The 26,048-nt window shown below is 32.7% G+C and overlaps 2 protein-coding genes across 7 annotated transcripts in view; one reads left to right on the top strand and one right to left on the bottom strand.

Annotated features, from left to right (window-relative positions):
• Positions 1-87: 87 nt before the first annotated feature.
• LOC126776067 (viral IAP-associated factor homolog) lies at positions 88-1,762 on the bottom strand. The gene is made up of 5 exons (XM_050498337.1): positions 1,602-1,762; positions 1,359-1,491; positions 1,030-1,258; positions 699-907; positions 88-336 (listed from the first exon to the last, which is right to left on the bottom strand). The coding sequence occupies exons 1-5, from the start codon at positions 1,605-1,607 to the stop codon at positions 224-226; spliced, it is 690 nt and encodes a 229-aa protein (XP_050354294.1). The 5' UTR covers positions 1,608-1,762; the 3' UTR covers positions 88-223.
• Positions 1,763-1,943: 181 nt separating this feature from the next.
• Positions 1,944-26,048, top strand: part of LOC126775826 (atlastin) — a 30,582-nt gene continuing 6,477 nt past the window's right edge. Inside the window, exons 1-5 of one of the 6 annotated variants that reach the window (XM_050497943.1) lie at positions 1,951-2,064; positions 2,224-2,317; positions 19,248-19,301; positions 25,032-25,255; positions 25,791-25,940. In XM_050497943.1, coding sequence (XP_050353900.1) covers positions 2,284-2,317; positions 19,248-19,301; positions 25,032-25,255; positions 25,791-25,940 — 462 coding nt within the window. In that variant the 5' untranslated portion in view covers positions 1,951-2,064; positions 2,224-2,283. The other 5 variants (XM_050497940.1, XM_050497948.1, XM_050497942.1 and 2 more) reach the window with 5 other exon arrangements.

Below are 26,048 nucleotides of genomic sequence, written 5' to 3'. Positions count from 1 at the left end.
AATCAATATGTTTTTATTATTTTAATAATTTAAAATATAATAATACACTTTTTAAAAGTACATCAGTTAATATTTGAATAACTATATTCAAGTTATATAAGCTTTTTAAATAAATAATTTGCAACATAAGTATGAACCCGCAATCCATAAGCACAGCACCTCATTTACACCAAGTCTGTAACACATAAATGCATTTTTTGTGCATTATTTTTCACTACAATTTTCACCAATCATTAGAGCCGAGGTCGGTGAACATCTTATCCTTAATTTTTGGTTTAGGATCATCTGTTATTTTGGTATCAACAGCTCCAACTTGGCCCAAGATATATTCAAGCTCTGAAACAAAAACACATAAGGGCTTATATCAAGAAATGCAGGTGTTAATCAGCTCAGAATCTGAGGATAGGTTGATTATTGTAATCCAATGCAATTCTAATGGTGATAGGAGTAAAGGCAAATAAACAACTTTGGCCTAGAGTTGCCATAATGTATGTTCGAGAATTAAATTAACCTATAGTATTAATTATGAATTCAAAAAAAAGGCATTTCAAATGTCATATCAAAGTTGAAATTTATTATATAGAACTGTTTGTAGAGCATTAAAGAGTAGAGCTATTAGTAAATTGCAAAGAATACATAATCTTAGGATTGTTTACATTTACTCCTTCTGCCATTAGAATATGCTATACATTTCTCACCATCACAAGTGAGTGAAGTCCCTCTCAACTCATGGGGCCCAACAAATTGTTTCTTCATATCTCCCTCGAAATATACAAAAAGACTGGGTAGGTTCCTTTCAGGGAAATTCGGGATGCATGTCTGAGCAATGGCTTTCAGAAACTTAGTGTAAGGAAATTTGGCTGATAGTTGTTTCAAATGCTGATTAATAAGTGCACACTGTTGAATCCTGAAACATCAAAAGCAATAAGATAAATAACTCCTTTACTATTATATATATTTTTATTTACTTAACTAGTTTGATATTATTGCTGTTATTAAAGTAAAAGAAACCTTATGCAAAGTTCTCACCCCTGTTTATATAAGTGAATGACCACCCAGATTCCTTCACCAGCCTTATTAACTTCTTGTACATAGTCCTGACCAGACACCTCCCTCACTTCGCCAAACCTCGGTTTCTCTGCCATTTTTTTAAGTTCCGCTATTCTTTTTCTTCTGTACTCCTCTATAACTGCCTCGTCTTCTGAATCTTCAAGTTCGTCGAGGCCATCTAGATCTAATTCCGATAATTTCTTGTCCTCTATAAATTTAATGTTATCGTACAGTAAATATTTGGATAGAAAGAGTTATAAACGAAAAAAATGCAACAGGTGTACATAACCAACAAATGTGTGACATACTTTCTGCTTGGTTTTTTTGTATAGTTTCTTCGATCATATTAACAATTTCTTCTTCAGAAATTTCTTTCTCTTTGGGGGGGAGAATACCCTTCGAACGCAAAACATCGTTCCATTCGGTATCTTCATTTGGGTTCTAAAATATAAACCATTAAATTACTTAAGTTTATGCACTTCAAGCTTATGAAAATTTATAACAACCTCTTTATTAATATCTTATAACATTAGTAAATTAGTCTACAATACCTGCATGATTTAATATTTCTTCTTAGTGTTACTTTTAATTCATAAATTTTTCTTTCCTTAACTGTAAATAAATTATTTTCGTGGAAATTTGACACCTTAACCAATTTAACAACTAATTATGAATCATAGCCACAGATTATTATCATTCATTAATATTTCCTTCCTGAAATTCGTATTAACAACACAAAATAAAAGCAAATATAATTACAAATATTTTGGATTAAAATGACTAATTTCAATGATATTACATAAACTTATTTTATTTCTTCAATTTTTTTTTTAAAAACATCATATAATTTTTTGACATTGACACGTCTTTGTATGTTAAGTTGTCATCTTGCGTCGTGTTGGAAAAATTGCATGTCGCTATGTTCAGTCAAGTCAGATCTCGAAATAAATAAATTGGTCATGGCTGATATCGAGGAACATAAACATCGGGAAACTAATTTCCATGAGGGAGAAGGTAATAATTGTTAAAATATTATTGTTAAGAACGGGTGAGATGTCAGTGCGTGGCGCGAACGACGTTTGCGTCGCTCGCCATTTACCCTCGTGTAACTTGTGACATTGAAAATGGGTTCTTTTTGTAATTGCTGCCTGGATTATGGTGCTGGCCTTCAAGGAACCGAATGTGCTAACAACCTCATACTTTGAGTGATATATTGGCGGCACATAAGTGACAATGACAGGGGGATCGGAGAGGACGCTCGTTTCAGGTAACTTTGTTTTTGTTCTAATATTCAGTCGGTGCATATGTGAAAAAAATTGTCGAATGGTCGACAAACATTTTATTCTAATTGCGATGTATTTACATTATTTTTTTCCATGTTAAATTAGCAATCCATCATACGAAAATATTTTTACGCGTCACACTTAAATTTTTAGAACGTCAAATAAAATCACATTTAAATATTAATTATCGTTAAAGACAATAGCTTTGTTACATTTAAAAGAAAGAAAAAAAAAATTGTGCCGTACCAATCACAAAAGATGAATAAATGAATTTAGTTACAAAAATATAATTCATATTTAGTATAAGACAAAAAATCATGAATATTTTAAGAATAATTCACTACTATTGCTTTTAATATTTAATAAATGCAATACATTTGTAATCTATTTTAAAATGTCTTAATTTTATTATAAGTCTCACTTCAAGTTCAAATTAAAGTATTAGTTATTTTTCAATTGGCATAAAAACATATTAATAAATATATGTGCCTAAAATGAATGTGAATTTTGTAATTAATATATTATATTGCATCATAATGTATTCTGTAATTGTGAGAATTTATTCGTCTATGCAAATTGCCTAATAATGCACTGTCACAATTCATGGGCAAGTATTCAAATTAACTTTTCTTTAGTAATTGACATAATATGAAATTGTTTCATACATTTGCATAAGTTCCTGTTTATATTAAATTTTTCGTGTTATCATTTTAAATCTGTTTCTGAAAATTACCATAATGATATTCCAATTTAACATGAGGATATAATATTTAAAATTTCCACAATAATTATATACTAATATTATAAATGCGATAGTAAATCTGACTGTCTTGTCTGTCACGGTTAAACCATTGAACTAGATTCTATGAAACTTGGGTATGGAGCAAGCATACTATACCTCATACATAAAGATCCCAACTAACATGTGGTTGAAGCCGTGGATGAAAATTTGAAATACATAACACTCCTTTTTATTTAGCTGGGTTATTGTGAATTATTGGATTGTTTTGCTATGATTTATTTTTTTACTAACTCCCTCTTATGATGGAATTTCTATTTATCAATTTAAAGAAAATGCTTACACACTACAAGGTTATTTTATGAACATTATTCTTTTCTTATTGACCTCTTTTAGATATTTCCTTGTACATTATTACCCCTTTTTGACTTAATTATGATTTTAGTGATCAGATTGTTGTCCTGTTTTAGAAATATGAGTGTTTAATTTCAGCAAACAAAAGTGTTAAGTAATCAGGAATTGTATGTTTATATAGATCTAATGTGTGACTAGCTATGAATGCTCAGCATGTCTTGCAGTCCCACTTTAAATTGTCTGTATACAGTCATCTACGAGATGCAGAGCACCCATTATGTGTTAATAATACTATGCCAAAGAACCCTTGCATAAGTCACAAAAAAAAGGACTTCGATTATATAAAATAGAAATCATTATAAGTAGTAATTTTTATTTATAACAGACCTAACAGTTATTTAACATTAAAAAAAAAAGTATGTTTGTTATAGATGTATCAGCAAAAGCTGCGTAGCCTATTATATAATAATTATATTATTAAAATAGGACTATGAATTTGTACTGTTTGCTAGATTTGTATTTCCTAGTGTTTAATGTAGTGAATTTCCAAAAATGTTTTTTTAGTATTTGTCGTGGCGAAAGTAGGACATTTAAACGAACTTTCATATTTGTAAAGAATTTATAAATATATGTAGGAGTAAAGTCTAGAAATGTAATATTATAATATAAACAAGTACATAACATTTATTTACACATTTTTTTTTATTTTTATTACATAATCTATAAATAAATAAAAAATAAATAATAATAAATAATCTACTCTCAATCAACAGCACTAACTTGATTTATTTTGTCCTAATTTTATTTTTTTACTTTTAAACCCAATTCTATAGTAAACTTCTTTAATTTGATAATATTTTAATTTAGACGTTACTGAAAGTCTCAGTAATTTTTAAGCATTCTCTTATTATCATAATGTATTTCTTATCTTTTGTAATAAAAAAGTATTTACAGGTTAAAGAAGTAATTAAAACGAAATCACGTTATGTAAACAAGGGAAAAATATAATTTATGTATATTAAAGTTATTTTGGCCTACTTATTATGTTTATCACGAATTTGAAACATGCATTAAATGACGTTATACACGTTAAGCTGCTAAGCTGACCCCGTTTTATATTTATCCGGGTCATTTAATGCGAAGCGACAGTTTAACTAGATATCGAGAATAATCTTATTGATATTAATTATAATAACAAATGCTACCTGTTGCTATATTCATTCAACAAATGTATATCGTTCAATGAATTAGTAGCACATAATGTTTAACATACGTAATAAAAATCACCAATCGCCCGTTTCGCTGACGTATTTTTTTTTTAATTTTTTGCATTTGGATGTGTAAAAGTATTATACCATTCGGTCTAGTGATGTAAATCTTTTGTTATAAATAATTATTTGCTCTCTTAGAATTCTTTTAAAATAATCTTATCTCGTGTGAATATTCCTTAGGCATTACTGCGTAGGTACATTCGGATGAGATGGTGACAAACCTACCAAACAACAAATCAGTTTAAAAACATAAAAATCATTTTTAAAATAAGTATGTTACATGCTTTTTTTTAATATGTATTGATTGAATTTGCATTTCGTCTATATAAGTCACAGCTATATGTACATACATGTCACGGAGTGGTGGCCTAGAGAAGCAAAAAGGCCAGTGGGCAGACCACCCGCCCGATGGTCAGACGATTTTAGGAAGATGGCGGGTGCTCAATGGATGCGACTAGCACAGGACCGGGAGAACTGGCGCGCCTGTGAAGAGGCCTATGTCCAGCAGTAGATTAATGTGGGCTGAATATGATGATGATGATATATGTACATAGTAATATTTTAATATTTTTTTGTATGTTTACTGCAACTTAGAACTGAAAATTTTATTGAAAAATCATTAAGCAATTCAAGATAGATAAAGAGTCGCGATTGTCATCTAAATCTATTATTATTATTATCATTAAAATATAAAAGATTTTACTTGTTTATGCAATGCGTTATAATCGGGATCCATTCTATCAGTCAGATTTGAAACATCTTTTTGGATAAGATAGCGCATTCATTTAGAAAGGTTAAGCATTAACATTTAAAGCGTGAAACCGCGCGGAGTAGCTAGTATATTGCATGACGTTCCCAGGAGAAAGATATAGTCATAACTAGTTTCTGATTTTTGTGTAAAAGGGGGGATGTCAGGTGTTGGTAAAAGTAACCCATTTCCAACCTTGGGTTCAAGCTTGGTGCGTACCCATCAAAATCAATTAAGTGGTTTATCCGTGTAAGCGAAACAGACAGACAGAGTTACTTTTGCTTTTATAATATTAGTAAATAATGTACTGAACTAAATAAAAGCTCACACCTAGACTCGAGTTAATTTTTATCATATTTATTTCGTTATCGTAAATAATTTGACAGCGATCTGGATAAGATATTATGACCGGCTTGAAGATAACGCACTAAATATATTATGGCTGACAAACTGAATATGTAATACCTATATTGTAATCATCATTATATAAGTAACTTCCGTTAACTATATATTTTCTGCTGGCTTCCAATAAGATCTCCTCAGTACAAATCAGGAGCACGTTTAGCAGGCGTGCGCTTGTCCCCCGCTGCAATAGGCGCCGCTGGGACTAGGGAGGTTCACAGTACCCTGGGACCCCCCCTAGAGAAAAGAGGCCCGCATAGGCGGGCCGGCCGTCAGAGCGTCACGGTAGCATGCGCAAGCGATCCCGTGGCGTTCCTCGTTAAGAAAGAAAGGGTACCGCTGGTTTTTTAGTGGGTATTCCGGTGTTCGGGGCGCACTCGGCGCATTGAACACCGGCGAGTCCCACATTACCCCCCCCCCCCCCTGAAAAAAAAAAGTGTGCGCTTGCCCATGACAAAGTCCATCGGATTATGAGACTGAAGAAATAGAGAGTGCACATGTGTTGTGCACTATAATCTCCCGTGGTATGATAATTTGAAAATGGTGAACACGTGAAACTTTACCTTAGATAGTTGGCAAATCTTGGCAAGCATCGCTGTTACTCGTGCTCGTCGGTTTTTCATTTGGTGTATATGATATTGGCCTAGGGACTGAGATCAATATCTCAGTCCCTAGGCCAATATCACCAGGACCTGAGGTCCTCAAGTCACTACAAATACCTGACAAGTGACCTATCCTGTGTGTGAGTGCATTCCTGAATCTGGTCATGGTGTGTTATGCTGTTTACACTTTGGTCTGTTATCGTTATCTGCGCTACTGAATGTCTATAACCGTAATGAAGTATTAAAAAACCGTTATCTGTCGCTTGATAACAACTTCATCATAAAGAGTCGAATGATTTTTAATTTCCGATTTCGATAAATAATTAATTATTATCATAATAAGCTTTAATAAATACTTATCTTTGCTACTAAAACCTGAGATTCTAATTGATAAATCTAAAGGTTTGGAGTAAATTGGTCCAAAACCATCCATTCAACCGGAGTCATATCCAATCCATCGTCGATTTCTGACTTCAACATATAATAATTTTCATAACAATTATCGATCATCACGATACAGAGTAATGTGGTTTGTCTGGTCTCATCTAAGGTCGATATATCTGTCAATAAAAACATAAGTGCTTCAATATTGAATAATGATTTTCACTTTGATGAAGCTTTCGTCTATTGAATAATGGCCTTGCCGATTGGATTGGTTTGTTGTTCGTAGATTTATGGCTAACTGGCAGGGATAATCTAAAATAAATCACGTCATTACTCACCCGTGAAATATTGACAACCGCGTTACAGTGATACAGTATTTCGATGCTTATTCTTATTATTATTATAATCAATATCGCATATTACGTTCTGATATTTCACGACCGTTTTCTGCGGTGAGTTTCGAGTTTGTTCTTAAAGAATAGCTTACAATAAGCAAATTCTAGGCATCCAAATATTAATTGTTGTTAAAATATGACAAACTGCTGTACCTCATATGCATATCATTCTAATTATAACAACAAATATTAAAAGAAATAGATCTAGAAAATAATACCGGTTATGGAATAATTACCGGTTTAATAATTATATAGAAAACTTGTAACGCCAGTTTCTGATCTCTGGTCTGACATCCGGAGTCGAGTATTCGCATCGTTGCATATTTTATTGAAGAGAGATTTTCGAGGCGAAGTTAATTAGCGTTAGAAAGATTCTACTATTTTATATATCAATTAATAAACAGTTCAATATTCATATCGTACAAGATACATACAAATAATGTACTTTTGTTTTTCCTACGCATGTTACGTTAGCCTATAAGTGAGGTATGCAATTTTTATATTTAAGTTATTTAAGATTGTAGTCTAGAATAAGAAACAAAATTGTATACAGCGTTGGCTTCCTATTTAATAAAATAATAAATCATATTATTCTATATATAGATAATACATACCAAACCTATGGTTCGCTGTATCGGTAATAAAAAAACGATTTTAAATAGTAAGTATGCGTTCAGACGCGTCGGTAATCGCGCGGTTTACGTGCGCGTATTGTCAAGGGCATCTTTTTTTTTATAGAATAGGAAGGCGGACGAGCGTGTGGGCCACCTAATTGTAAGTGGTCGCCAACGTCCATAGACATAGGCGTTTTAAGATATGTCAACTTACATCACCAATGCGCCACCAACCTTGGGAACTAAGATGTTATGTCCCTCGTGCCTGTAATTACACTGGCTCACTCACCCTTCAAACCGGAACACAACAATACCAAGTACTGCTGTTTTGCGGTAGAATATCTGATGAGTAGGTGGTACCTACCCAGACGAGCTTGCACAAAGCTCTACCACCAGCAGCTTCACATTCATCGAGACGTACCGGCGCGGTTATCTCTCACTAGAAAATAGACTCGTCGATCACGTCTTCCGGGAGCGGGTTCTGCGAAGACGACTCGATTCTAAATTTACAAGATCGTGATTATTTGATTGTTATATGGAGGTGTAAAGTGTAGACGCGACAAGGAATTATACCAACCTGTTTTGTGTTTTTATTTGCATGTTTGTGTTAACACAGTAAATTTTACAAGTACATCTTCTGCGGCCAATTATCATGGACTATATATAAAACAAGACCTTAAGAAGGTGGCAGGTACCGACTGGAGCTTTGGCGCACCTTGGGAAAGGCCTATGTTCAGCAGTGGACTATGATTGGCTGTTGATTGATTAATTGATATATAAAAAAAGTTGCGTTTAAAAACACACGATTTGCAATTTGTCTGAACCGATGTTAAATTGCGAAACACAAAACACATCAAATGGTTGAATTTACTTATGTTTAAATTAATTTCTAACGGACATACTCATTGATGTTGTTTTGCGGGTGCTTAGTTCAACAATGTTATCTCTTTCTGCCCTAATTGATTTGACATTCGTAAGGAGACACAACATTGTTTAACAAATCTTTTACTACCTTTTAAGGTAATTGTTGTTATATATAAATATATAAAATATTTGAAACGATTAAATTTTCATCGTTAAATAATTGAATCCTTACAAAAACATATCTGAGTATATTAAATATCAATAATTTGCGGTTATCTGTGCGGCAGACCTTCAAGTGAACATGTTTCAAGTGAACGTTACGATCGAAAACAAGCTTTTTGTGAATATAAAAACGTGTAAACGTTATATGTTTACAAAACTGCATTATATAAGAACAATAATATTATTTTGTCTTAAATAAATTGGGTTTCAATTTGATGACTATTATATTTCAATATTAAACCATTGTATAAAAATATTAATAATACGCGCAATTCCTACTTAATAAACTGATTAGGGAAAAACAAGCATCAAGTCACTCCTGAAATATTTATTTAAGGATATTTGTTTTAATTTACAAGAATAAGTTCATAGAAAATATGATGCCGAGCGGCCGAGAGGCCCCAGAACCAAAACTGAAGGTTGCATGTACAAACCCAGGCCGCTCAGTTTTCATGTGTTTATCATATCATGCTCGGTGGTGAAGAGAAACATAAAATCATGTGCCGGATGAAGTTCCAAATGTTAAACCACCAATCCAAGTTAGATCAGTGGCCTTCTCTTCTCGAGAGGAGAGGAATCTGTGGTACACTTACACGCTCTTACTCTAACATACCATATAAAATACAAGCACAAACCTCAGTTTTGCCAGCGTGGAGTCCATTTTGTTACGAAAATCATAACTTACATTATACTATTTACCTAATGCTTATATTTAAGTAAAGCATTCAAGTAGTGGTGGTTTAACTCACAAATAGCCACGTTAACTTAAAAAGAGGCAGTTGTTTTGAAATGAAACAGACACTTAAATTTTCATTTTACTTTTACTTAAACATTCATTTGTATAGAGGGGCATTTGATAAAGCAATCCCCAAAATAAATCATAGAATGATTTTATTTATTAAGACTACATCGATATAATATTTAAAAATACATCGATATTTGGGTTGTTAAAATTGAGCGTGAATTTTTAAAATGGCGTTAAAGGTTTGGCATTTTTCCAAGTGTGTTTGGCTCGTTGATCGTTATTCATTCGTAGGCATTAGTCCGTCTTGAAATTAAATTACAAACTCGAGCCACGATTAGAAGTTTATAGGTTCATGTTGATAATTTAATGTAATAAATAATACGTTTCAAAAGAATCTATTCTATCTGGTACTTGATTCTTGATCCAAAAATTTGTTTGAAGGCAAGTAATAATTAATAAATGCTTGTTATGTTGGTATTATGTTCACGGTTCATTCATTGATTTGAGTTGAAACTTTGTGCAGTTGCTATTTAAACTTGTGTTAAAGTTTTTAGAGTGATAATTATTGTTTATAAAAAAACGCCTTAAATAGGTACTTCCTATGACGTGTAAAAATGGCTAGTTTGAAACGTGTAAGTTAAACTATTTACCATAATTAAAAAGTAAATAAAAACACGACTGCCCTGAATGAATGATTGAATGAATATCACTCGGGATGATGAAGGATTGTAACGATACCATATACATCCGAATCTGTTTAGGCATTTTGGTTATGTATTTATAAATACATACATAGATGAGAACCCTGAAAACCATTCCCTTTTTGAGCAGTCGCGTAATTTAAATCATATCTTTTGAAATTAAAAGTGAATGTTACAGCGTAAATACAGCCTTACAGTGCTTCATAGATTCATGCTACTCAGTGTTACACAGAATCCAGCCCGTAGGATAATTTCATACGTCAGCCGACCAGCTTTTCATTTAGCTGAAAACTATTCATAGAATATCGCAGACACGCTTGCAATCTTCGAAACATTCGATACATGCATTACTGGCGTTTTCCCAAAGAGTAGGTATATGTCAATAACCCGCTTGAAAACGTGCCAGCTAACAGGCTGGTGTGGCGATTTCTATAAGATCATTAGTGTCACCATATGGGGTATTGAACTTATTATATACAGCTTACCTGCTACATACGACTTTATTCTCTTGTATTGGATGTGGGGACAACTATTTATCGTCTAAAAATATTTAAGGATTTATTTATTAAGTAATCCAACAGCTTGTATATAAAATTACAACATTATATATTATTTTATTTTAGCTAAAATATGAATATACAGATTACTAAAATTTTTATTTTATTAGAAACAAAAAGCTAATTAATGAGGGTAAAATAAAAAAAAATATTTTAAAAATTAGAATAATAATTATAGGGATGAGATTCTAATGTTTTACGCGTGGGTTCATACGTGTGTGTGTGTGTTTAGCCTTTATATGATTACAGTTTATTTAAATTAATTTATTTTAAATACGAGGTTTACAAGCTTAATCCGTTTATTATATTGGAAATATTTTCTTAAACGGTTGTTATACTATATACATATGTAAATGAATAGAAGATATTGATACTTATATATATATCTGTAATATACTTTGTGTTGTTATTTTTGTACCATTCAACCGATCATGACCACGTATACAAACTAGATAGCAAGGGTTTGTTAGTATTAAAATAACAAGAATGTAGTCCATTTTATAATTGGCACAAATACGAATATATACGAATATTTGGCGAACCTAACCGATGTGAAATGCTCGTAACAGGTGCGTCGAAAGTGAATCTAGACGAGAGACGAAACGATGTATGTACTCGTAACGTCGTCGATACGAATATCGACAAACGTACAATGTAATCAAAATATATTATTCAATTGTTTATGGCGTACATTTAAAACATCATCTGTAATTACAAACACTTGGTTGCCTGGAACAGATCGCTATGTAGCGATAAGGTCGCCATAATTGTACATTTATTTAGGCAATATACATGTTTTGTATTTTTCTCTTTGTGGTGTGATGTACAATAAAGTATTAAAGTAACATCTTAATGTTAATTTACGGTCTTTATAATAATATCTATAGCCTATTTCAACCACAAGGGAAGTAAAGACAATGAAATAGCTTTTACAATGAATTAACGCGATATCGTTGGTCGAGATCTTGAATAATCTATGGTATTCACTATGGATTCGCGATGACGTTTTCAATGTCCGCGAAGTTGTAATCGGATATTTGAAAGTAAAATTGAGGTTGATATAAGTTGTTGGTGGAATATTGGTTCGTTATAAATCAAGTTAAATTAATCGAGAACTGTTTGTAGTGTATAATATAGCATAGCTATCAACGAATCGTATGAAATTATTATGTAAATCTAAGGTTTCGTTTATCTTTAGTCGTACTTCGTTTGGAATATATGTATCTGTAATATTTTTTGTTATAGTTATAACGAATTATATTATACATGTTAAAAAAACTAATTTTCTTTTTGATAGGTCGATTTTAATTAAATTTGAAAAAAGTTAATAAATTAATTTAATTTGATTGTGAGTGCAACCTACGACCGACTTTTGTCCTGACTTCCTTAATAGAGGTTGCCTGGAAGAGATTGCTGTGATAAGGCTGCCTTTGCATGATTTTTATGAAGAACTCGCTTCGTATCTCACTAAAAACCAATTTACTTATGGTGATACGCTTTTGTTGGTAGTTCGTATCTTATATTACACGATCGTGTCCTGCGGTGAATTGTGAGTCTACAAGAATAGAATATTTGTACAAATATATAACAATAAAATCACTGACGTAAATAAAGGGACGTTATAAGTATAACGTATGTATCTGTTTGATGCTGTTTTTTTGTTGTAAAAAAAAAAAAAAAAAGCATAACGATAACTTGGTTGTTACCTTCTATCGCTAAGGTCACAGCGATCATTTTGCATATGCATTCGACATTCGACAATTGCAAACGGCTGTATGTAATCGCTACGCAAATAATTATTATAAAACAGTATATAAGTCGATAATCGGGAGTGAACTTTTGAAAAATAGTTAAAGTTTGTGTTAATGACAATAATTTTATGTGTTAAATTATATCTAAATGTGAATTATATAAATTAAAACTACAAATTTCAAATTTTATTTGTTAAATTGCAATAGTAGTGTGCAGTGTTTGAAGTGAACGCGTAAGCGACGCTTATTTCCCGGCGCTTATGACCTTTTGGTCGCTGGTTTGACTGCAATTCAACAATCGGTCTGTTAAGCAGAGTTACTCTTAGCTTTTTTTCTACCTACATTTTTTGTGATAATAATATATATGCAAAATGGATTGTAAACATTGTTCAGAGATCGTAAGACCAGAAGAAATGATTAGATGTACGGCTTGTCAAAGTATGTATCATTACTCATGTGTTGGTATAAATGAAAGCGACTTTAAAAAGATTCTGCCTATGAATAAAGCTAAATGGAAATGTCCAGTTTGCAAAATATCTAAGAAAAATAATATAAGTCCAAAATTAAATATGATCTCTGATAAAATAAATACAAATCAAGCCCAAATCATAGATATTAAATCGTTGATTGCACATTTTGATGAGCGCTTCAATAGTTTGCATTACACAATGGAGTCATTCAAATCTTTTATTACTGATGAATTTAAAAAGCTCTCAGAATCTGTTACTTTTTGGTCTACAAAAATTAATACGATCGAGTCTTCCATTAATTCTGTTGTTGATCGAATGAATGATCTAGATAAGGAAGTTACTAAAATAGAAAATTATGAAACAGAACTCGTGGAGTTGAAACTTAAGCTTAGAGAATTATCGGAAAACACTAACAGAAATGAACAGTGGGTGCGTCGCTCTAATATTCAAATAAATGGTATTCCACAAAATAAGGGCGAAAACTTAGTCCATATTATTAAGACCCTTGCTGAAAAAAGTGGTTACCCAATAAATTTTAATACCGATGTTGATTTTGTAACAAGGGTAGCGGTAAGGAATGATTCGTCTGAAAATAAATCGCGTCCCATTATTTTAAAAATGCAAGCACGTTACAAAAAGGATGATTTTCTTTCATCGTTAAGGAAGTTAAAAAATCTGAAAGCATGCGACATTGGTTTTTCAGGCAGAAATAATCCTATTTACATAAATGACCACCTGTCCACTTACAACAAGGCTCTTTTGAATGAAGCTCGACGAAAATGCAAAGAGAAAAGTTACTTATTCTGCTGGGTTCGAAATTGCACTGTTATGGTTCGTAAGACTAACAATTCACCAGTTATTCACATTACTTCCAAAGAGTGTTTAAACAAAATTTCATAAGCGTTATTAATTTGTTGGTTTATAATATTAAAGTATGTTACTTTGTTCAGTTTTTTAAGAATATTTTTTGTAGTTTTATATTTTTACTTGTTTTCGTTAATATTTTAATTATATTTATTAAGAAAATTAGGCTGATATTGTATTGTTTTATGGACTTGAAGGTATGTTTTAATTCTTATCTGGCATCTAGGTGCATTGAAAAGCTATTTCTCTTTAATATTATTACTCACAATAATTATAATTTAAAATATATATTACTATGTACTTAAATATTTATTATCAAAATGTTAGAGGATTGCGCACTAAAACTTTACAGTTCTATTTTAATTTGTTAAATTCCAATTATGACGTAATTTGTCTAAGCGAGACCTGGTTACTTCCTAATATCTTTGATGAAGAACTCTTCGATTCACGCTATAACGTATACCGGAATGATCGTGACTATGCACTTCTAGGGGTAAGTAAGGGTGGTGGTACACTTATAGCAGTACGTCGTGGCATCTATGTCGACATGCAACACTCTAGGACACCAATGTCTCTTCCAGGTGCTGATATAACTTTTGTTAATATAGTGGTCGGACAGGGTTTAAGTAAACAAAAACTACGACTTTTCTGTTGTTATTTCCCTCAAAATCAACACCAGAGCGATTCTGAAGCCACATTTTTTGAGTTCTTATCAGATTTAAATTTGAATAACCCTTTTGATAAATATATTGTTGTAGGAGATTTCAACATGGGAGATATTGTGTGGTCACATAACTCTGAAAATACGCTAGCTATCCAAAACCCATCCGAAAATAATTTAATTATGCAACTATTTGCTTTTATGTGCTTCTCTGGCTGGTGTCAGTATAATGGGATTTTTAATGGTAATAATAGACTATTGGATCTCGTTCTGTCTAACTGTAGTTGTTCGGTCGATAGAACAACACCATTATCTTTGCCTGAAGACGTTCATCATCCGTCTCTCTCTGTGTTGACGGATATTATGTTGAATGATTCAAATTTACGTTATGCTCCTCGAATTGTTCGTCGCTTTCATGTTGCTGACTACAACGCAATTAACAATGAGCTAAATAATATTGATTGGGTGGAACAATTCGAAACATGTGATATAATTAACGCAGTAGATAAGTTTTATTTAATAGTTAATAATATTGTGGATCGCTTTGTACCAGCTAAAACAGTATACGATATCAATAAATATCCTGTATGGTTTAGCAAGTTTTTAATTAAATTGATTAAAAAGAAATTACAAGTGCATAAACGATGGAAAATTTATGGTCATAATAGTGACTATGACAAATTTGCTGACCTTCGACACAGAACTAAATTGATGGAAAGAGAGTGTTATAATGTCTTTATTGCTAGGGCTGAAGATAATATTCATCACAGTTCTCGGAAATTCTGGTCATTTATAAAATCAAAGAAAGGTAGTAATAATATACCTGACACCATGTTTCATGACAATACGGTTGGCTCCGACGGCCCATCGATCTCTAATCTATTTAGTAACTACTTTAAATCAGTTTTTGAAGTAGAAGTGAATCAACCCGAGGTTGATTATTTAAACAAGCATAGTAGTCAGTCCTTAATTAGTACTATTAATGTATCATGCCGTACCATTGAAAGATATCTCTCAAAACTTGACTCGTCTAAAGGCAGTGGCCCAGATGGATTACATCCTATGTTTTTAAAACGATGCAGTAAATCTTTATCAATCCCTTTACATTTACTCTTTAACAAATCCATATATTCAGGCATACTACCACCTGTTTGGAAAAAATCGCTTGTTGTTCCCATTTTTAAAAATGGAGATAAGCATATTGTCAAAAATTATCGTGGAATATCAATGTTATCTATCATACCTAAATTATTTGAGAAGATTATTTACGATACTTTGTTTCCTTTAATAAAACCTCTGCTCATTACCCAACAACATGGATTCGTAAATAAAAGATCAGTTGAGTCTAATCTTGTTGAGTTTCTCGATGTTGTTCTTTCAGCCATGGAGAGAGGACATCAGGTTGACGCTGTGTATACCGATTACTCAAAAGCATTTGATAAAATTCCACATACGCTATTAATTAAAAAACTTGCATATACTGGTATACACGGCGATTTGCTAAGATGGATAACGTCGTATCTCCGTGACAGAACTCAAGCAGTCGCTGTCAAGGGACACATTTCTAGTTTTGTCCCCATAACATCTGGGGTTCCTCAGGGCTCTCACCTCGGTCCCCTATTGTTTAACATTTTCATTAATGATATACTAAAAAATTTTCAAAATCCTGACATACTTCTATATGCCGATGATACAAAACTATTTAAAATCATAAAAAGAAGTGATGACTGCTCAAACTTGCAATATGATTTGGATATTTTAGTGCAATATTGTTCATCTAATGGCCTACATCTTAACTTTGAAAAATGCAATGTAATAACATTTTCTAGAAAAAAAAATCCAATTTTATTTGATTACACAATTTCCAATCATTTAATTAAGAGGGTAACCGAGGTTAGGGACCTAGGAGTGCTTCTAGATTCTAATTTATTATTTGACAGGCATGTGAATAAAATTATCGCAAAAGCTTACAGTATGATGGGTTTCATATTTCGCCAGGGAAGAGACTTTAAGCATATCAATACATATAATGTGTTGTATAACTCGTATGTAAGATCTAATTTGGAATTCGCTTCAACGGTTTGGAATCCACAATACTCTAAGTATGTTATGGCTATCGAAAATGTTCAGAATAAATTTATTAGAAGATTAACGCGTAAATTTGGGTCCAATGCTATTAATAAGCTTAATATTTTGTCGCTTGAGAAACGCAGGGAATGCAAAGATCAGGTTTTTCTTTACAAAATTGTAAATAATTTTGTCGATTCAATGTACTTAGTCAACAACATTTATATCAAGTGCTCACATTCCATTGCCCGTTCAAAACATACCTTTTATGTCCCAATGTGTAGAACGAACTATGCTAAAAATCGCTTTTTAGTAAGAGCATGTGACAATCATAATAAACGCTACACTAGTATAGATATATTTAACGAAAATTTATTTAAGTTCAAAGAAGCTCTAAAAAACTGTATTTGTCAGTAATATAAGTATATTACTGACAAATACAGTTTTTTAGATCGTTTTTTTTTTTTTCTGTTTTAAATTATTTTTAATACTTTATTCATATATCTTAATAAATTGTTAAATAACTTGTTATCGTTAGGTTCACTCCATGTTTGTTTGTATAAGTGGAAACTTTGTTGGCTTAAGTGAAATTTATTTTGTTACTAAATTTTATGTATTATATTATGCTGTATGTTTCCCAAATAAATAAAATAAAAAAATAAAAAAAAAAAATATGTGGGTGAACGGTTTGAGAGAGTTCATTGACAGCTATATCAACGTTTGACCGGTTATGTTTCAACTTGCCCACGAAAATACGGCCAAGCGTCCCCCTCGCAAAACAAGTAAGAACAATGTATGTATATAATTTATATATATCATATAGGAATACGGTAGGTGACGGTGTTGAATCCGGTGGGAAATGATCACCATCGTTCATAGACATTGGCGCTGTAAGAAATATTAAATCATTCATTACATCTGCAATGCGCCACCAACTAAAATAAACTAAATAAATTATTAAAATAATAATTATGGCCGGCTCAACTAATTAACGAATGTATATAATATTATCGTATATACCTGTAGTAGTTACAAGAGCAACCGATTGTTCATATAAGCCTTTAAGATTTTTATAGAGACGTTTTTGTATTACGCCTCGTGGACAAGTACAATCCGTAAGCAAAACAAACGGTTTTGAATATAGCAACACTTTTTTTTATCGCTGGAAAAACGCATTACGTGTTTACCCACGGAAACAATGTGAGGGTATGTGGGACTCGCCGGTGTCCAAGGCACCGAGTGCTCACTGAACATCGGATTACCTGAAAAACCAGCGAGTACCGATTCCGTCTTAACGAGGAGCGCCACGGGATCGTCTGCGCATGCTACTGTGACGGAAATATCAACCCCTTTAATCTATCAAATGCAATTTATATTTAAATTGCTTAGTATTTGATTGAGATTAATATTTTATCCGTCGGCCTATCGCGGACAATACAATCGAATACACGTATTCAGAAATAGTTTTAACCTTGCCATGTAACTACGTTTAAAAGCTTTGATATTTAACTCGAGGGCATACAGTATATTAATTATGTATATTGTTTTTTAATAAATTAATACACGCAAATGTGAATCGTATTTTGATACGTGTAAATATTAAAATATCTTAAACATTTTTGAAGTCTTTTTCTCATCTTACAGACAATGATTAATTTACAATTGCTCCCAATTGGTGGAGCGTGTTCATTTTGAATGATTTGTTCGATTTTAGTGTGTATGTATTATGTCATAGATATCAAAATTGCATTCATTGCATATTTTGTTTTCGTTAATTAAGCTAGTTATAAGTTCTTGCCTATTTATTTGTGGTAAATGTATAATTATTAATATTAAAAAAATATGTAGGATAGATATTAATCGCTCATTAGTTCGTACACTCTGTTTTAAATTATTCGACCAGTTTTTGAGACGTAGAAGCGCTTTGATACGTTAGAATAATGAAAAAAAAACAAACCAAATTAAAACAAGCTATTTTTTTCGTTTTTTTTTTTGGCGCGAAACTAGTCAAAATTCGAATAAATATTTAGATTCTCAAGCACCGTTCGTTTTCATTTAAATCGAAATAAAAGTAACTCGCTATTCCTATTAAGTCACTCACTCGTCTTTTTTTCTAATGTGCTGTTATGTAAACGGCTTTGACTTCATAAATTATAATTTTAACTCGTATTGTGATATGTTGCGTTTATCAAAACGATTAGATTTTTTATGTAAAAACTGGGTTAATTTCCATAGCGAATTATTTAAATTGTAATTGCATAACAATATCTAGGTTATTAATGGAGTTGACCGAATTGTTTTACTACGTTTACGACAAACTGCCTGATGCGTGGTCTAGTGGTTAATTTTTATGACCCTGGATTCAAATTTGGTCGGGTAAGTGTAGTTGGGATTTTCTGTCAAGTGATTCTCAGTATCAGCTGGGAGGTAGGAAGTTACTACTTCCACGTTCTGCCTGTTTGTTTTCTATTTTATTTTATATATATAGCTATTATTATTTCAGGAAATGAGGTGGTCGGGAAGCTTTGTTTGCAAATCTCGCCCAAAAGCAGATCTAGTGAGTTGTCGCTATACGTGTAACTGTACTCGTATATGTCATGTGTGGCGCTTGCTTTAAAATTTTCACTCTTACAATCTGCTGTCTTCAAATAAAACGCTTCCATGTAGTACTTGCGACTGAAGGTTTTGTACTTCGTTGATATTTAGACGTGGAAAATATTGAGTATTTTATATTCGCTGTTTAGCTTTGCTAAAATGTAAGAAGTCACTTCGCATCTCACTCATGAAATTTTGTCACAGTGTAATTTTATATCGACTCGAAACTCAACGCAGAAAACGTTCGTGAAATGTCAGAAATTGATATGAAATATTGACCATAATAATAATAACATTTCAAGAATACACGCATCAAAATTGTATATCATCATAAAACGGTTGTCAACATTTCAGGGGTGAGTAATGAAGTGACTTCTTACAGTAGTTGTGTTTCCAAGCTTTCATTTTAATGAGTTAACGGTCTCATCTTTTATGCATCTTTATACATTCTATGCGATTCGCTAATAGTTCTTTTATATTATGCATTACAAACGGTTCTTGATTAATATATTTATATGTATAATACAACACTTCCACTTAACTAATTATATTTAATTTTATTGTCGAGGTTCCGATAACAACTTCGATTCCACAATGAGAAAGAGAGAGATAGATTATTTTGGATATCGATCAATGATATTATGTCATTTCAGTTTTTTACCCCTCTTTTAGCTGGAATAGGCTCTATGTATATATGAAATCTGTACACTATACCCTCCTGTGCCTCGGAAAGCACGTGAAGCCATTGGTCCTACGCTTGAACTCATGTGTCCGATTGCACTACAATAGGGCCTGTGCTGTTTCTTTCTCTTTAGTTTGGCCACCGTGGCCAAAACCGTTTACTGTGATATTCAGTATATTTTTTACTATACAACAACTTTCATACACCACGCACTGTGAGACTGAGAAAAACGTAGCTTTCTTGTCAATCGATAAGTAAGAGCAATACTTCAATATTGAAGAAAGGTTTCTTCTTTAGGATCTTTGAAATAATCACAAGAAAATTACCTAAATAGTTAAGTAATATTAGATGTTTAAGATTATGTTGTGTACTAACATTTTTAGATTATTATTTTTTTAATCTTGTATTTTTAAGGGGCCTTTATAGGCAGCCTATGTGTCGGCCCCATCTTTACAAGCTAAATTAAATAAAAAAGGGGCGTTTGTAGTTGAAGTAAACATTAATGAGCACATTTGAATCGTGAATCATTAAATAGTTTTACCTTCTCCGGGACTCTTACTCGGCCGTTTGAATTTACATTCTACTGAGATATGTTAATAAAATTCTAATGAATAAATTCCTTTATACAGCACTGCGTTTGCATCGTCAGTTCACTTGAAGGTTTTTACTTATTCACTGTGTAAATTCTCAGAAATATATGTTTCGTTTAAATACATAATATATATCTTATTGATTCTATTTCAAATATAATTCGTATATCAAGAATGTTTATAATAAAAACGATACTACGTCCAAGAACTCAAAGCTCCATAGCTCATTAATTATCTCATTTTCGGTATAGTAGTATCAGGTTGGGTACTGCTTGTTGGTAGGGCTGGATAGGGTGAGTGAGCTGTAACTACAGGCACAAGGGAAATACGATCTTAGTTTCCAAAGTTAGTGGTGCATTGGCGTTGTAAGTAATGGTTAATATTTCTTACGGTTCCAACGTCTACTTACCGTCAGTTGGCCGATTTGTCAGTCCATCTACCGATTTTCACCACCACCACCACGTACACAAACTGAGTATCGAGAATGTATCGTAACCGTTATAAATCAATAGAATTGAGTCCGTGTAAGGTAGTACCAATTTCTAAGCCGAGTCCGAGTACTAGACTCTGGTTAGGTCTAGGTTATAAGTCATATTTTCCGTATAAAAAAAATCGTCCGCCTTGATTAATAACATTGTTGACGTCAAACGATCAATAATAATGTATATAAAAACGTTATAAAATAAACTTGTAGTCTTTGGTGCATAGAAATAAGTGACGTCAATACCTGTATACATAGAAAACACGTTAATTTGGTTTTGTCGTTTCTTATAAGGGGACCTATAATCCTCCTTAATTGGAGAGGTCATCGTCCAGTAAGAGGATGTACGATTAGAGTGTATTAACTATTTTAGTCTTTATTAGTTGCCGCGTCAAATCAAATTTCCTTAAATTTGCAAATGTAAGCTTGAGAACAGCTTGTCTGTTACTGTTGTATTGTCTGAGAAATTCACTAGCGGGCCGGCTTTTGAAACTTAGCTTATATTCTCGTTTATTTATTAAAATGTCACCTTACATCCTCTCCCAAGTGCCCGTTACGTTTCGATTACTTCTATATATAAATATACATAAACTAACTACCTAACTAACTTAAATAGCTGACTTAAATACTAATAAGTGTCCAGTTAGTTTATACATCTCGTGTTCGTCGGTCATAACAATTCTCACAACCATAACGATCATACATATCAATGGTAATTGGAGACGAACTACATATCGTTAAAAACTTAATGAAACGATTATGCAATAATTCAATTATGGAATATCTATTTGTTTTTTTTATTTTTTTATATAGAATAGGAAGGCGGACGAGCATATGGGCCACCTGATGGTAAGTGGTCACCAACGCCCATAGACATTGGCATTGTAATGGTAACCATCGCTTACATAGACAATGCGCCACCGACCTTGGGAACTAAGATGTTATGTCCCTTGTGCCTGTAATGTAATGTACTTTTAAAAACAAATTATAATGAGTTACGTGTAAAATAAGTAACTGTTTCTACTAGAGTCTCGTGTCGGCGAAAACGCAAGTTAAAACTAATTCAATACCATTACACTTGTTTATTGGTTGAGATGAATAAAGAAACCAAAATGAAGGGCACGACTTACGCCGAAACCTTCAAGAAAAGAGCGTACACATTCTTTAAAGGCAATGTACCTGCTAGCCCTCCGGTGTCATAGGTATCCATGGGCGTTGGTAGTCCGTTTCCATCAGGTGAGCCTCCTATTCGTTTGACATGGGTCACAAAAAAAAAACCAGCTACCATCATCATCCTCTGTGGGTTGTACATTGTAGCAGAATGTAATCCGATTTGTCGAGTTTTCAATACCACGTTTTCAGGACGTCTGAACTTTTCGCGCATTATCTGCTCACTTTGATTTCAATATGTCAAATATTCAATGTATGTTAATGTAAAGATTCGATATCAAGTGTTCTCCAGTGATGTGCATGAAGTAGCTGCGTTGTTATGTAACTGCAGCGCCCGCTTTCGATTCTACTTTCATAAATAAATTTTAATTAGACAAAAATGTGTAGAATATAATAAAATAACTTTTGTCGTAACAACATATGCATTTATTTGAAACATTAATGTGAAAAGTTTCTAAAAATAACTTGTGAAAAATTGACAAACGACTTATGTTGATTACTATTTTGACGCGGGTATTCATGAAATGTTATAATTATTATGGTCAATGTCGCATGTCACTTTCTGACATTTCACGACAGTTTTCTGCGATGAGTTTCGAGGTTGATACAGAATAGCCCGCAGGTTGCAAAGCTGCCTACCTAATGTATATTTTGTAATAAATCATGAACTCTAAACATAAGTTAAATCTTTGAAAATATCGAAACTTTCTACATTAGTTTACAATACATAAAGAGATTCACAAACAAACAGCGTGTACTTTGTGTTGTTCGAAACCATCAAATATTTACAATTCGTACTAGCGCGCCGGGGATGTCTTGACCTTCGTGTCTATTTTTGCGTTTTATTTCGGAAACATTGAGTATTCAAAATCGATTTGAATATTATCGAATACATTTGATATATCGTTATTTCTACTGTATGAATAAATCTTAGGAATCAACCTTTTTATTCAAGGAGTATGTTTACACGGCCTATTGGTTATGTTTCTACTCCACATGCGTGCTAAAGATGGAGCTTTTATGCGTTAATTCACTAACTACATTACTAATGGAATTAGACATGAGACGTTCACTCGGTGTTTTCAAAACATCAAAGGGCTGTAGTGCGTTCAATTACGCACTGAACCTCGTTAGCTATTAACATGAACGTGATCTCATTCTGCAGCACAGTCGAAATCTTCATTCAATATAGACGGATCACACTTACTTATTAATGATCAAAAATCAACCTTCCAAGGTCGCTTTAAAAACGTTGTACTCGGCTAATCTACTACTTTTATTTTTTTAATTTATAATAGGAAGTTGGGCTAAAGTAGAAATAAACAATTCACAGAGTAATACATAACAATAATTAATTATGACTAATGGCTTTCTTATGAATATAATTGATCTTATCGTTAGTGAAATTCTGGATTCACAGGCCGGTCTGGATGGTGAAGCATTACTCTCGGACAATTGATTTATTTTTAAACTAACAATCGGTTTTTATCTCGGAATGTGTATATGATTGCGTGTGCGATCGACACAATAGGTTCGACATAATTGTGTTATCAAAATTTCGCATCACGTCCGGAAGTAGGATATGGCTTAATTGTAACAACTATTTGCGTAACTATAACAATTGTTGTATATACAACTTTATATCAATTTAAAAGGCATATTTCATATAGTTTTTTACTTAATACTTTTATAGAGAGATGGCTTCGTATTTGTGTTAACTGTGTTTTAGCATTCGTTAACACTTTAAAAGAGTTTACACGCGCCGTAGACATTGACCTAATTTCAATAAGAAATTGATTCTTGCGAACATTAAATAGGAATAGGAACTATGTTTTTATACATTTCTTCAGAATTATATTAGCCAAAGATTTGCAGCTATAACCAGATTAAACTGGTTTATCTATACTATATATATTTTTTATATAACCAAGATTTCCAGTTAGGTACCGTTTTCTCACAGTTAAGTGCCGTGTGAAAATACCAGCGTTAAGTAATCTGATCACGTTAATATTATCTTATACTTTAATATGTAATTATATTATGTGAAATACTGTAAGTCTATATATAAAATGATGAGACAAAAAGTACATTTTTTTTAATTAGTTGCTATCGAAGACCTTTAGTTAGCTGTTATCAATGGTAACATTTTGGAAATAAGAGAGACGTACATATAAATCATATAAGTTTTCCTCCAATAATGACTATCGTCGATTGTTTCGGATACTGGGCGAACAAAATTATTATAGCTTGCGAATATTCTGAAAGCATTGTTTTTTTTGCCAATTTTTAACAAACTTGTGCAGTGAAAACAAATTTTATTGCATAATTATTGCATGATTATTTAAAAAATATATATAATATAGTTCAATCGTCAATAGCGCAATCATTTATGAGCAACTAGCGATGTAATAATCGGAGGTTTGATACTGACTACATCAATTGGAGGGTTAATAGTAATTCCTTAAAACTCGGGCATTGCTAATATTTTTCATATCATATGTATATAATCCATCCTTCTGATCGTAATAAACTTACACGATTGAGTTAAATGAAAAAAATTGCTAAACGTTCCATTTCCAGAGTCTTCGGGTTGAGAGGAGCACGTTTTTTCAAACATATGTTTCTAAAATTAAAAAATTTAAATTGTAATATGATGTTGAATAAGAGGTGTAATAAGGAACATTCGTGTGTGTTTGAATGTTATAAGGTATAATTTAGATAATTGTATTGTAAATAAGAAATAAAATGGGTATTTTTTCCGTGATTCAGTAACAGAAAAACCGGCGCCGGCGCCGCGCAACGGTCCCCACGGCGTGCAGGTCGTGAACACGGGCCCGGAGCACTCGTTCGTGCTCGACGAAGACGCGCTCGAGGAGTTGCTGTTGCAAGATGACATCAAGGACAGGTCCGCGGTTGTCATTTCGGTCGCGGGCGCCTTCCGCAAAGGGAAATCGTTCCTGCTCGACTTTTTCCTGCGATACATGCACCACAAGGTTGGTAATGTTTTATGTTATCGGGATCGTTTTTCATAATGGACATCATTTTGCAGACAGGAATATGGTTATGAAACAGAATGATAATGGCATGGATGAAAATATTTCTTATATTCTAGAAATTGCCGATTTTTTTGGTGACTGTACATGGATCGTTTAAAGACCATTTTAATGTCGCTATCAGCATCAGGGTAATTACCTAATTAGCCTTCCCGTTCTATCTGTATCTATTTACAAAATAGAAAATTACACGACATTTAGTACAACAGTACCTTATATACCCGTATCATAACTAAGGGCTTAGAAATGATTAAAATTCATCCCTAAAGGGGTTTTAAATAGGGGCTAAAATAAATAACTGTTTTTGAATCATTGAGCTATATATTCTGCTCTGATTCAGTGTATATTGCTTTAATTGCATATAATGTATTTAAAAAATCATAACCCAACGAAATACATGCTAAATCTCTTGACGCGCCGAAAATTCAAAACATTTTTTAAAGAACTAAAACAACAAAAATTTTCTACTTTTTAGTATGGTGCGGGAGGCGGTGGAGGCGAATGGCTGGGCAATGAAGATGAACCACTTTCTGGGTTCAGCTGGAGGGGAGGCTCCGAGCGGGACACCACCGGCATTCTCATGTGGTCTGAGATATTCAAGGCCACACTCGAAGACGGTGAAAAGGTAATGAAAACACACTGCGCTATTTCGTCTTTTAATTTGGAATGAACACTGAAGCTTTTAAAGTTAAACTTTGTCAAGATCAATCAAATATATCAGACGAATATTGTT

This window comes from Nymphalis io, chromosome 19 (genome assembly GCF_905147045.1).
Source record: "Nymphalis io chromosome 19, ilAglIoxx1.1, whole genome shotgun sequence".
NCBI lineage: Eukaryota > Metazoa > Arthropoda > Insecta > Lepidoptera > Nymphalidae > Nymphalis > Nymphalis io.
Note: the sequence above shows the minus strand (reverse complement) of the source record. Positions and strands in the feature narration are given on the sequence as shown.

Excerpts from the sequence above, each read along its gene's own strand:
- LOC126776067 (XM_050498337.1), bottom strand. Across the intron at positions 1,259-1,358 it reads ACAAAAAAACCAAGCAGAAA|AGGACAAGAAATTATCGGAA; the intron begins GTATGTCACACA and ends TTAAATTTATAG. Across the intron at positions 908-1,029 it reads ATTCACTTATATAAACAGGG|GATTCAACAGTGTGCACTTA; the intron begins GTGAGAACTTTG and ends TTGATGTTTCAG.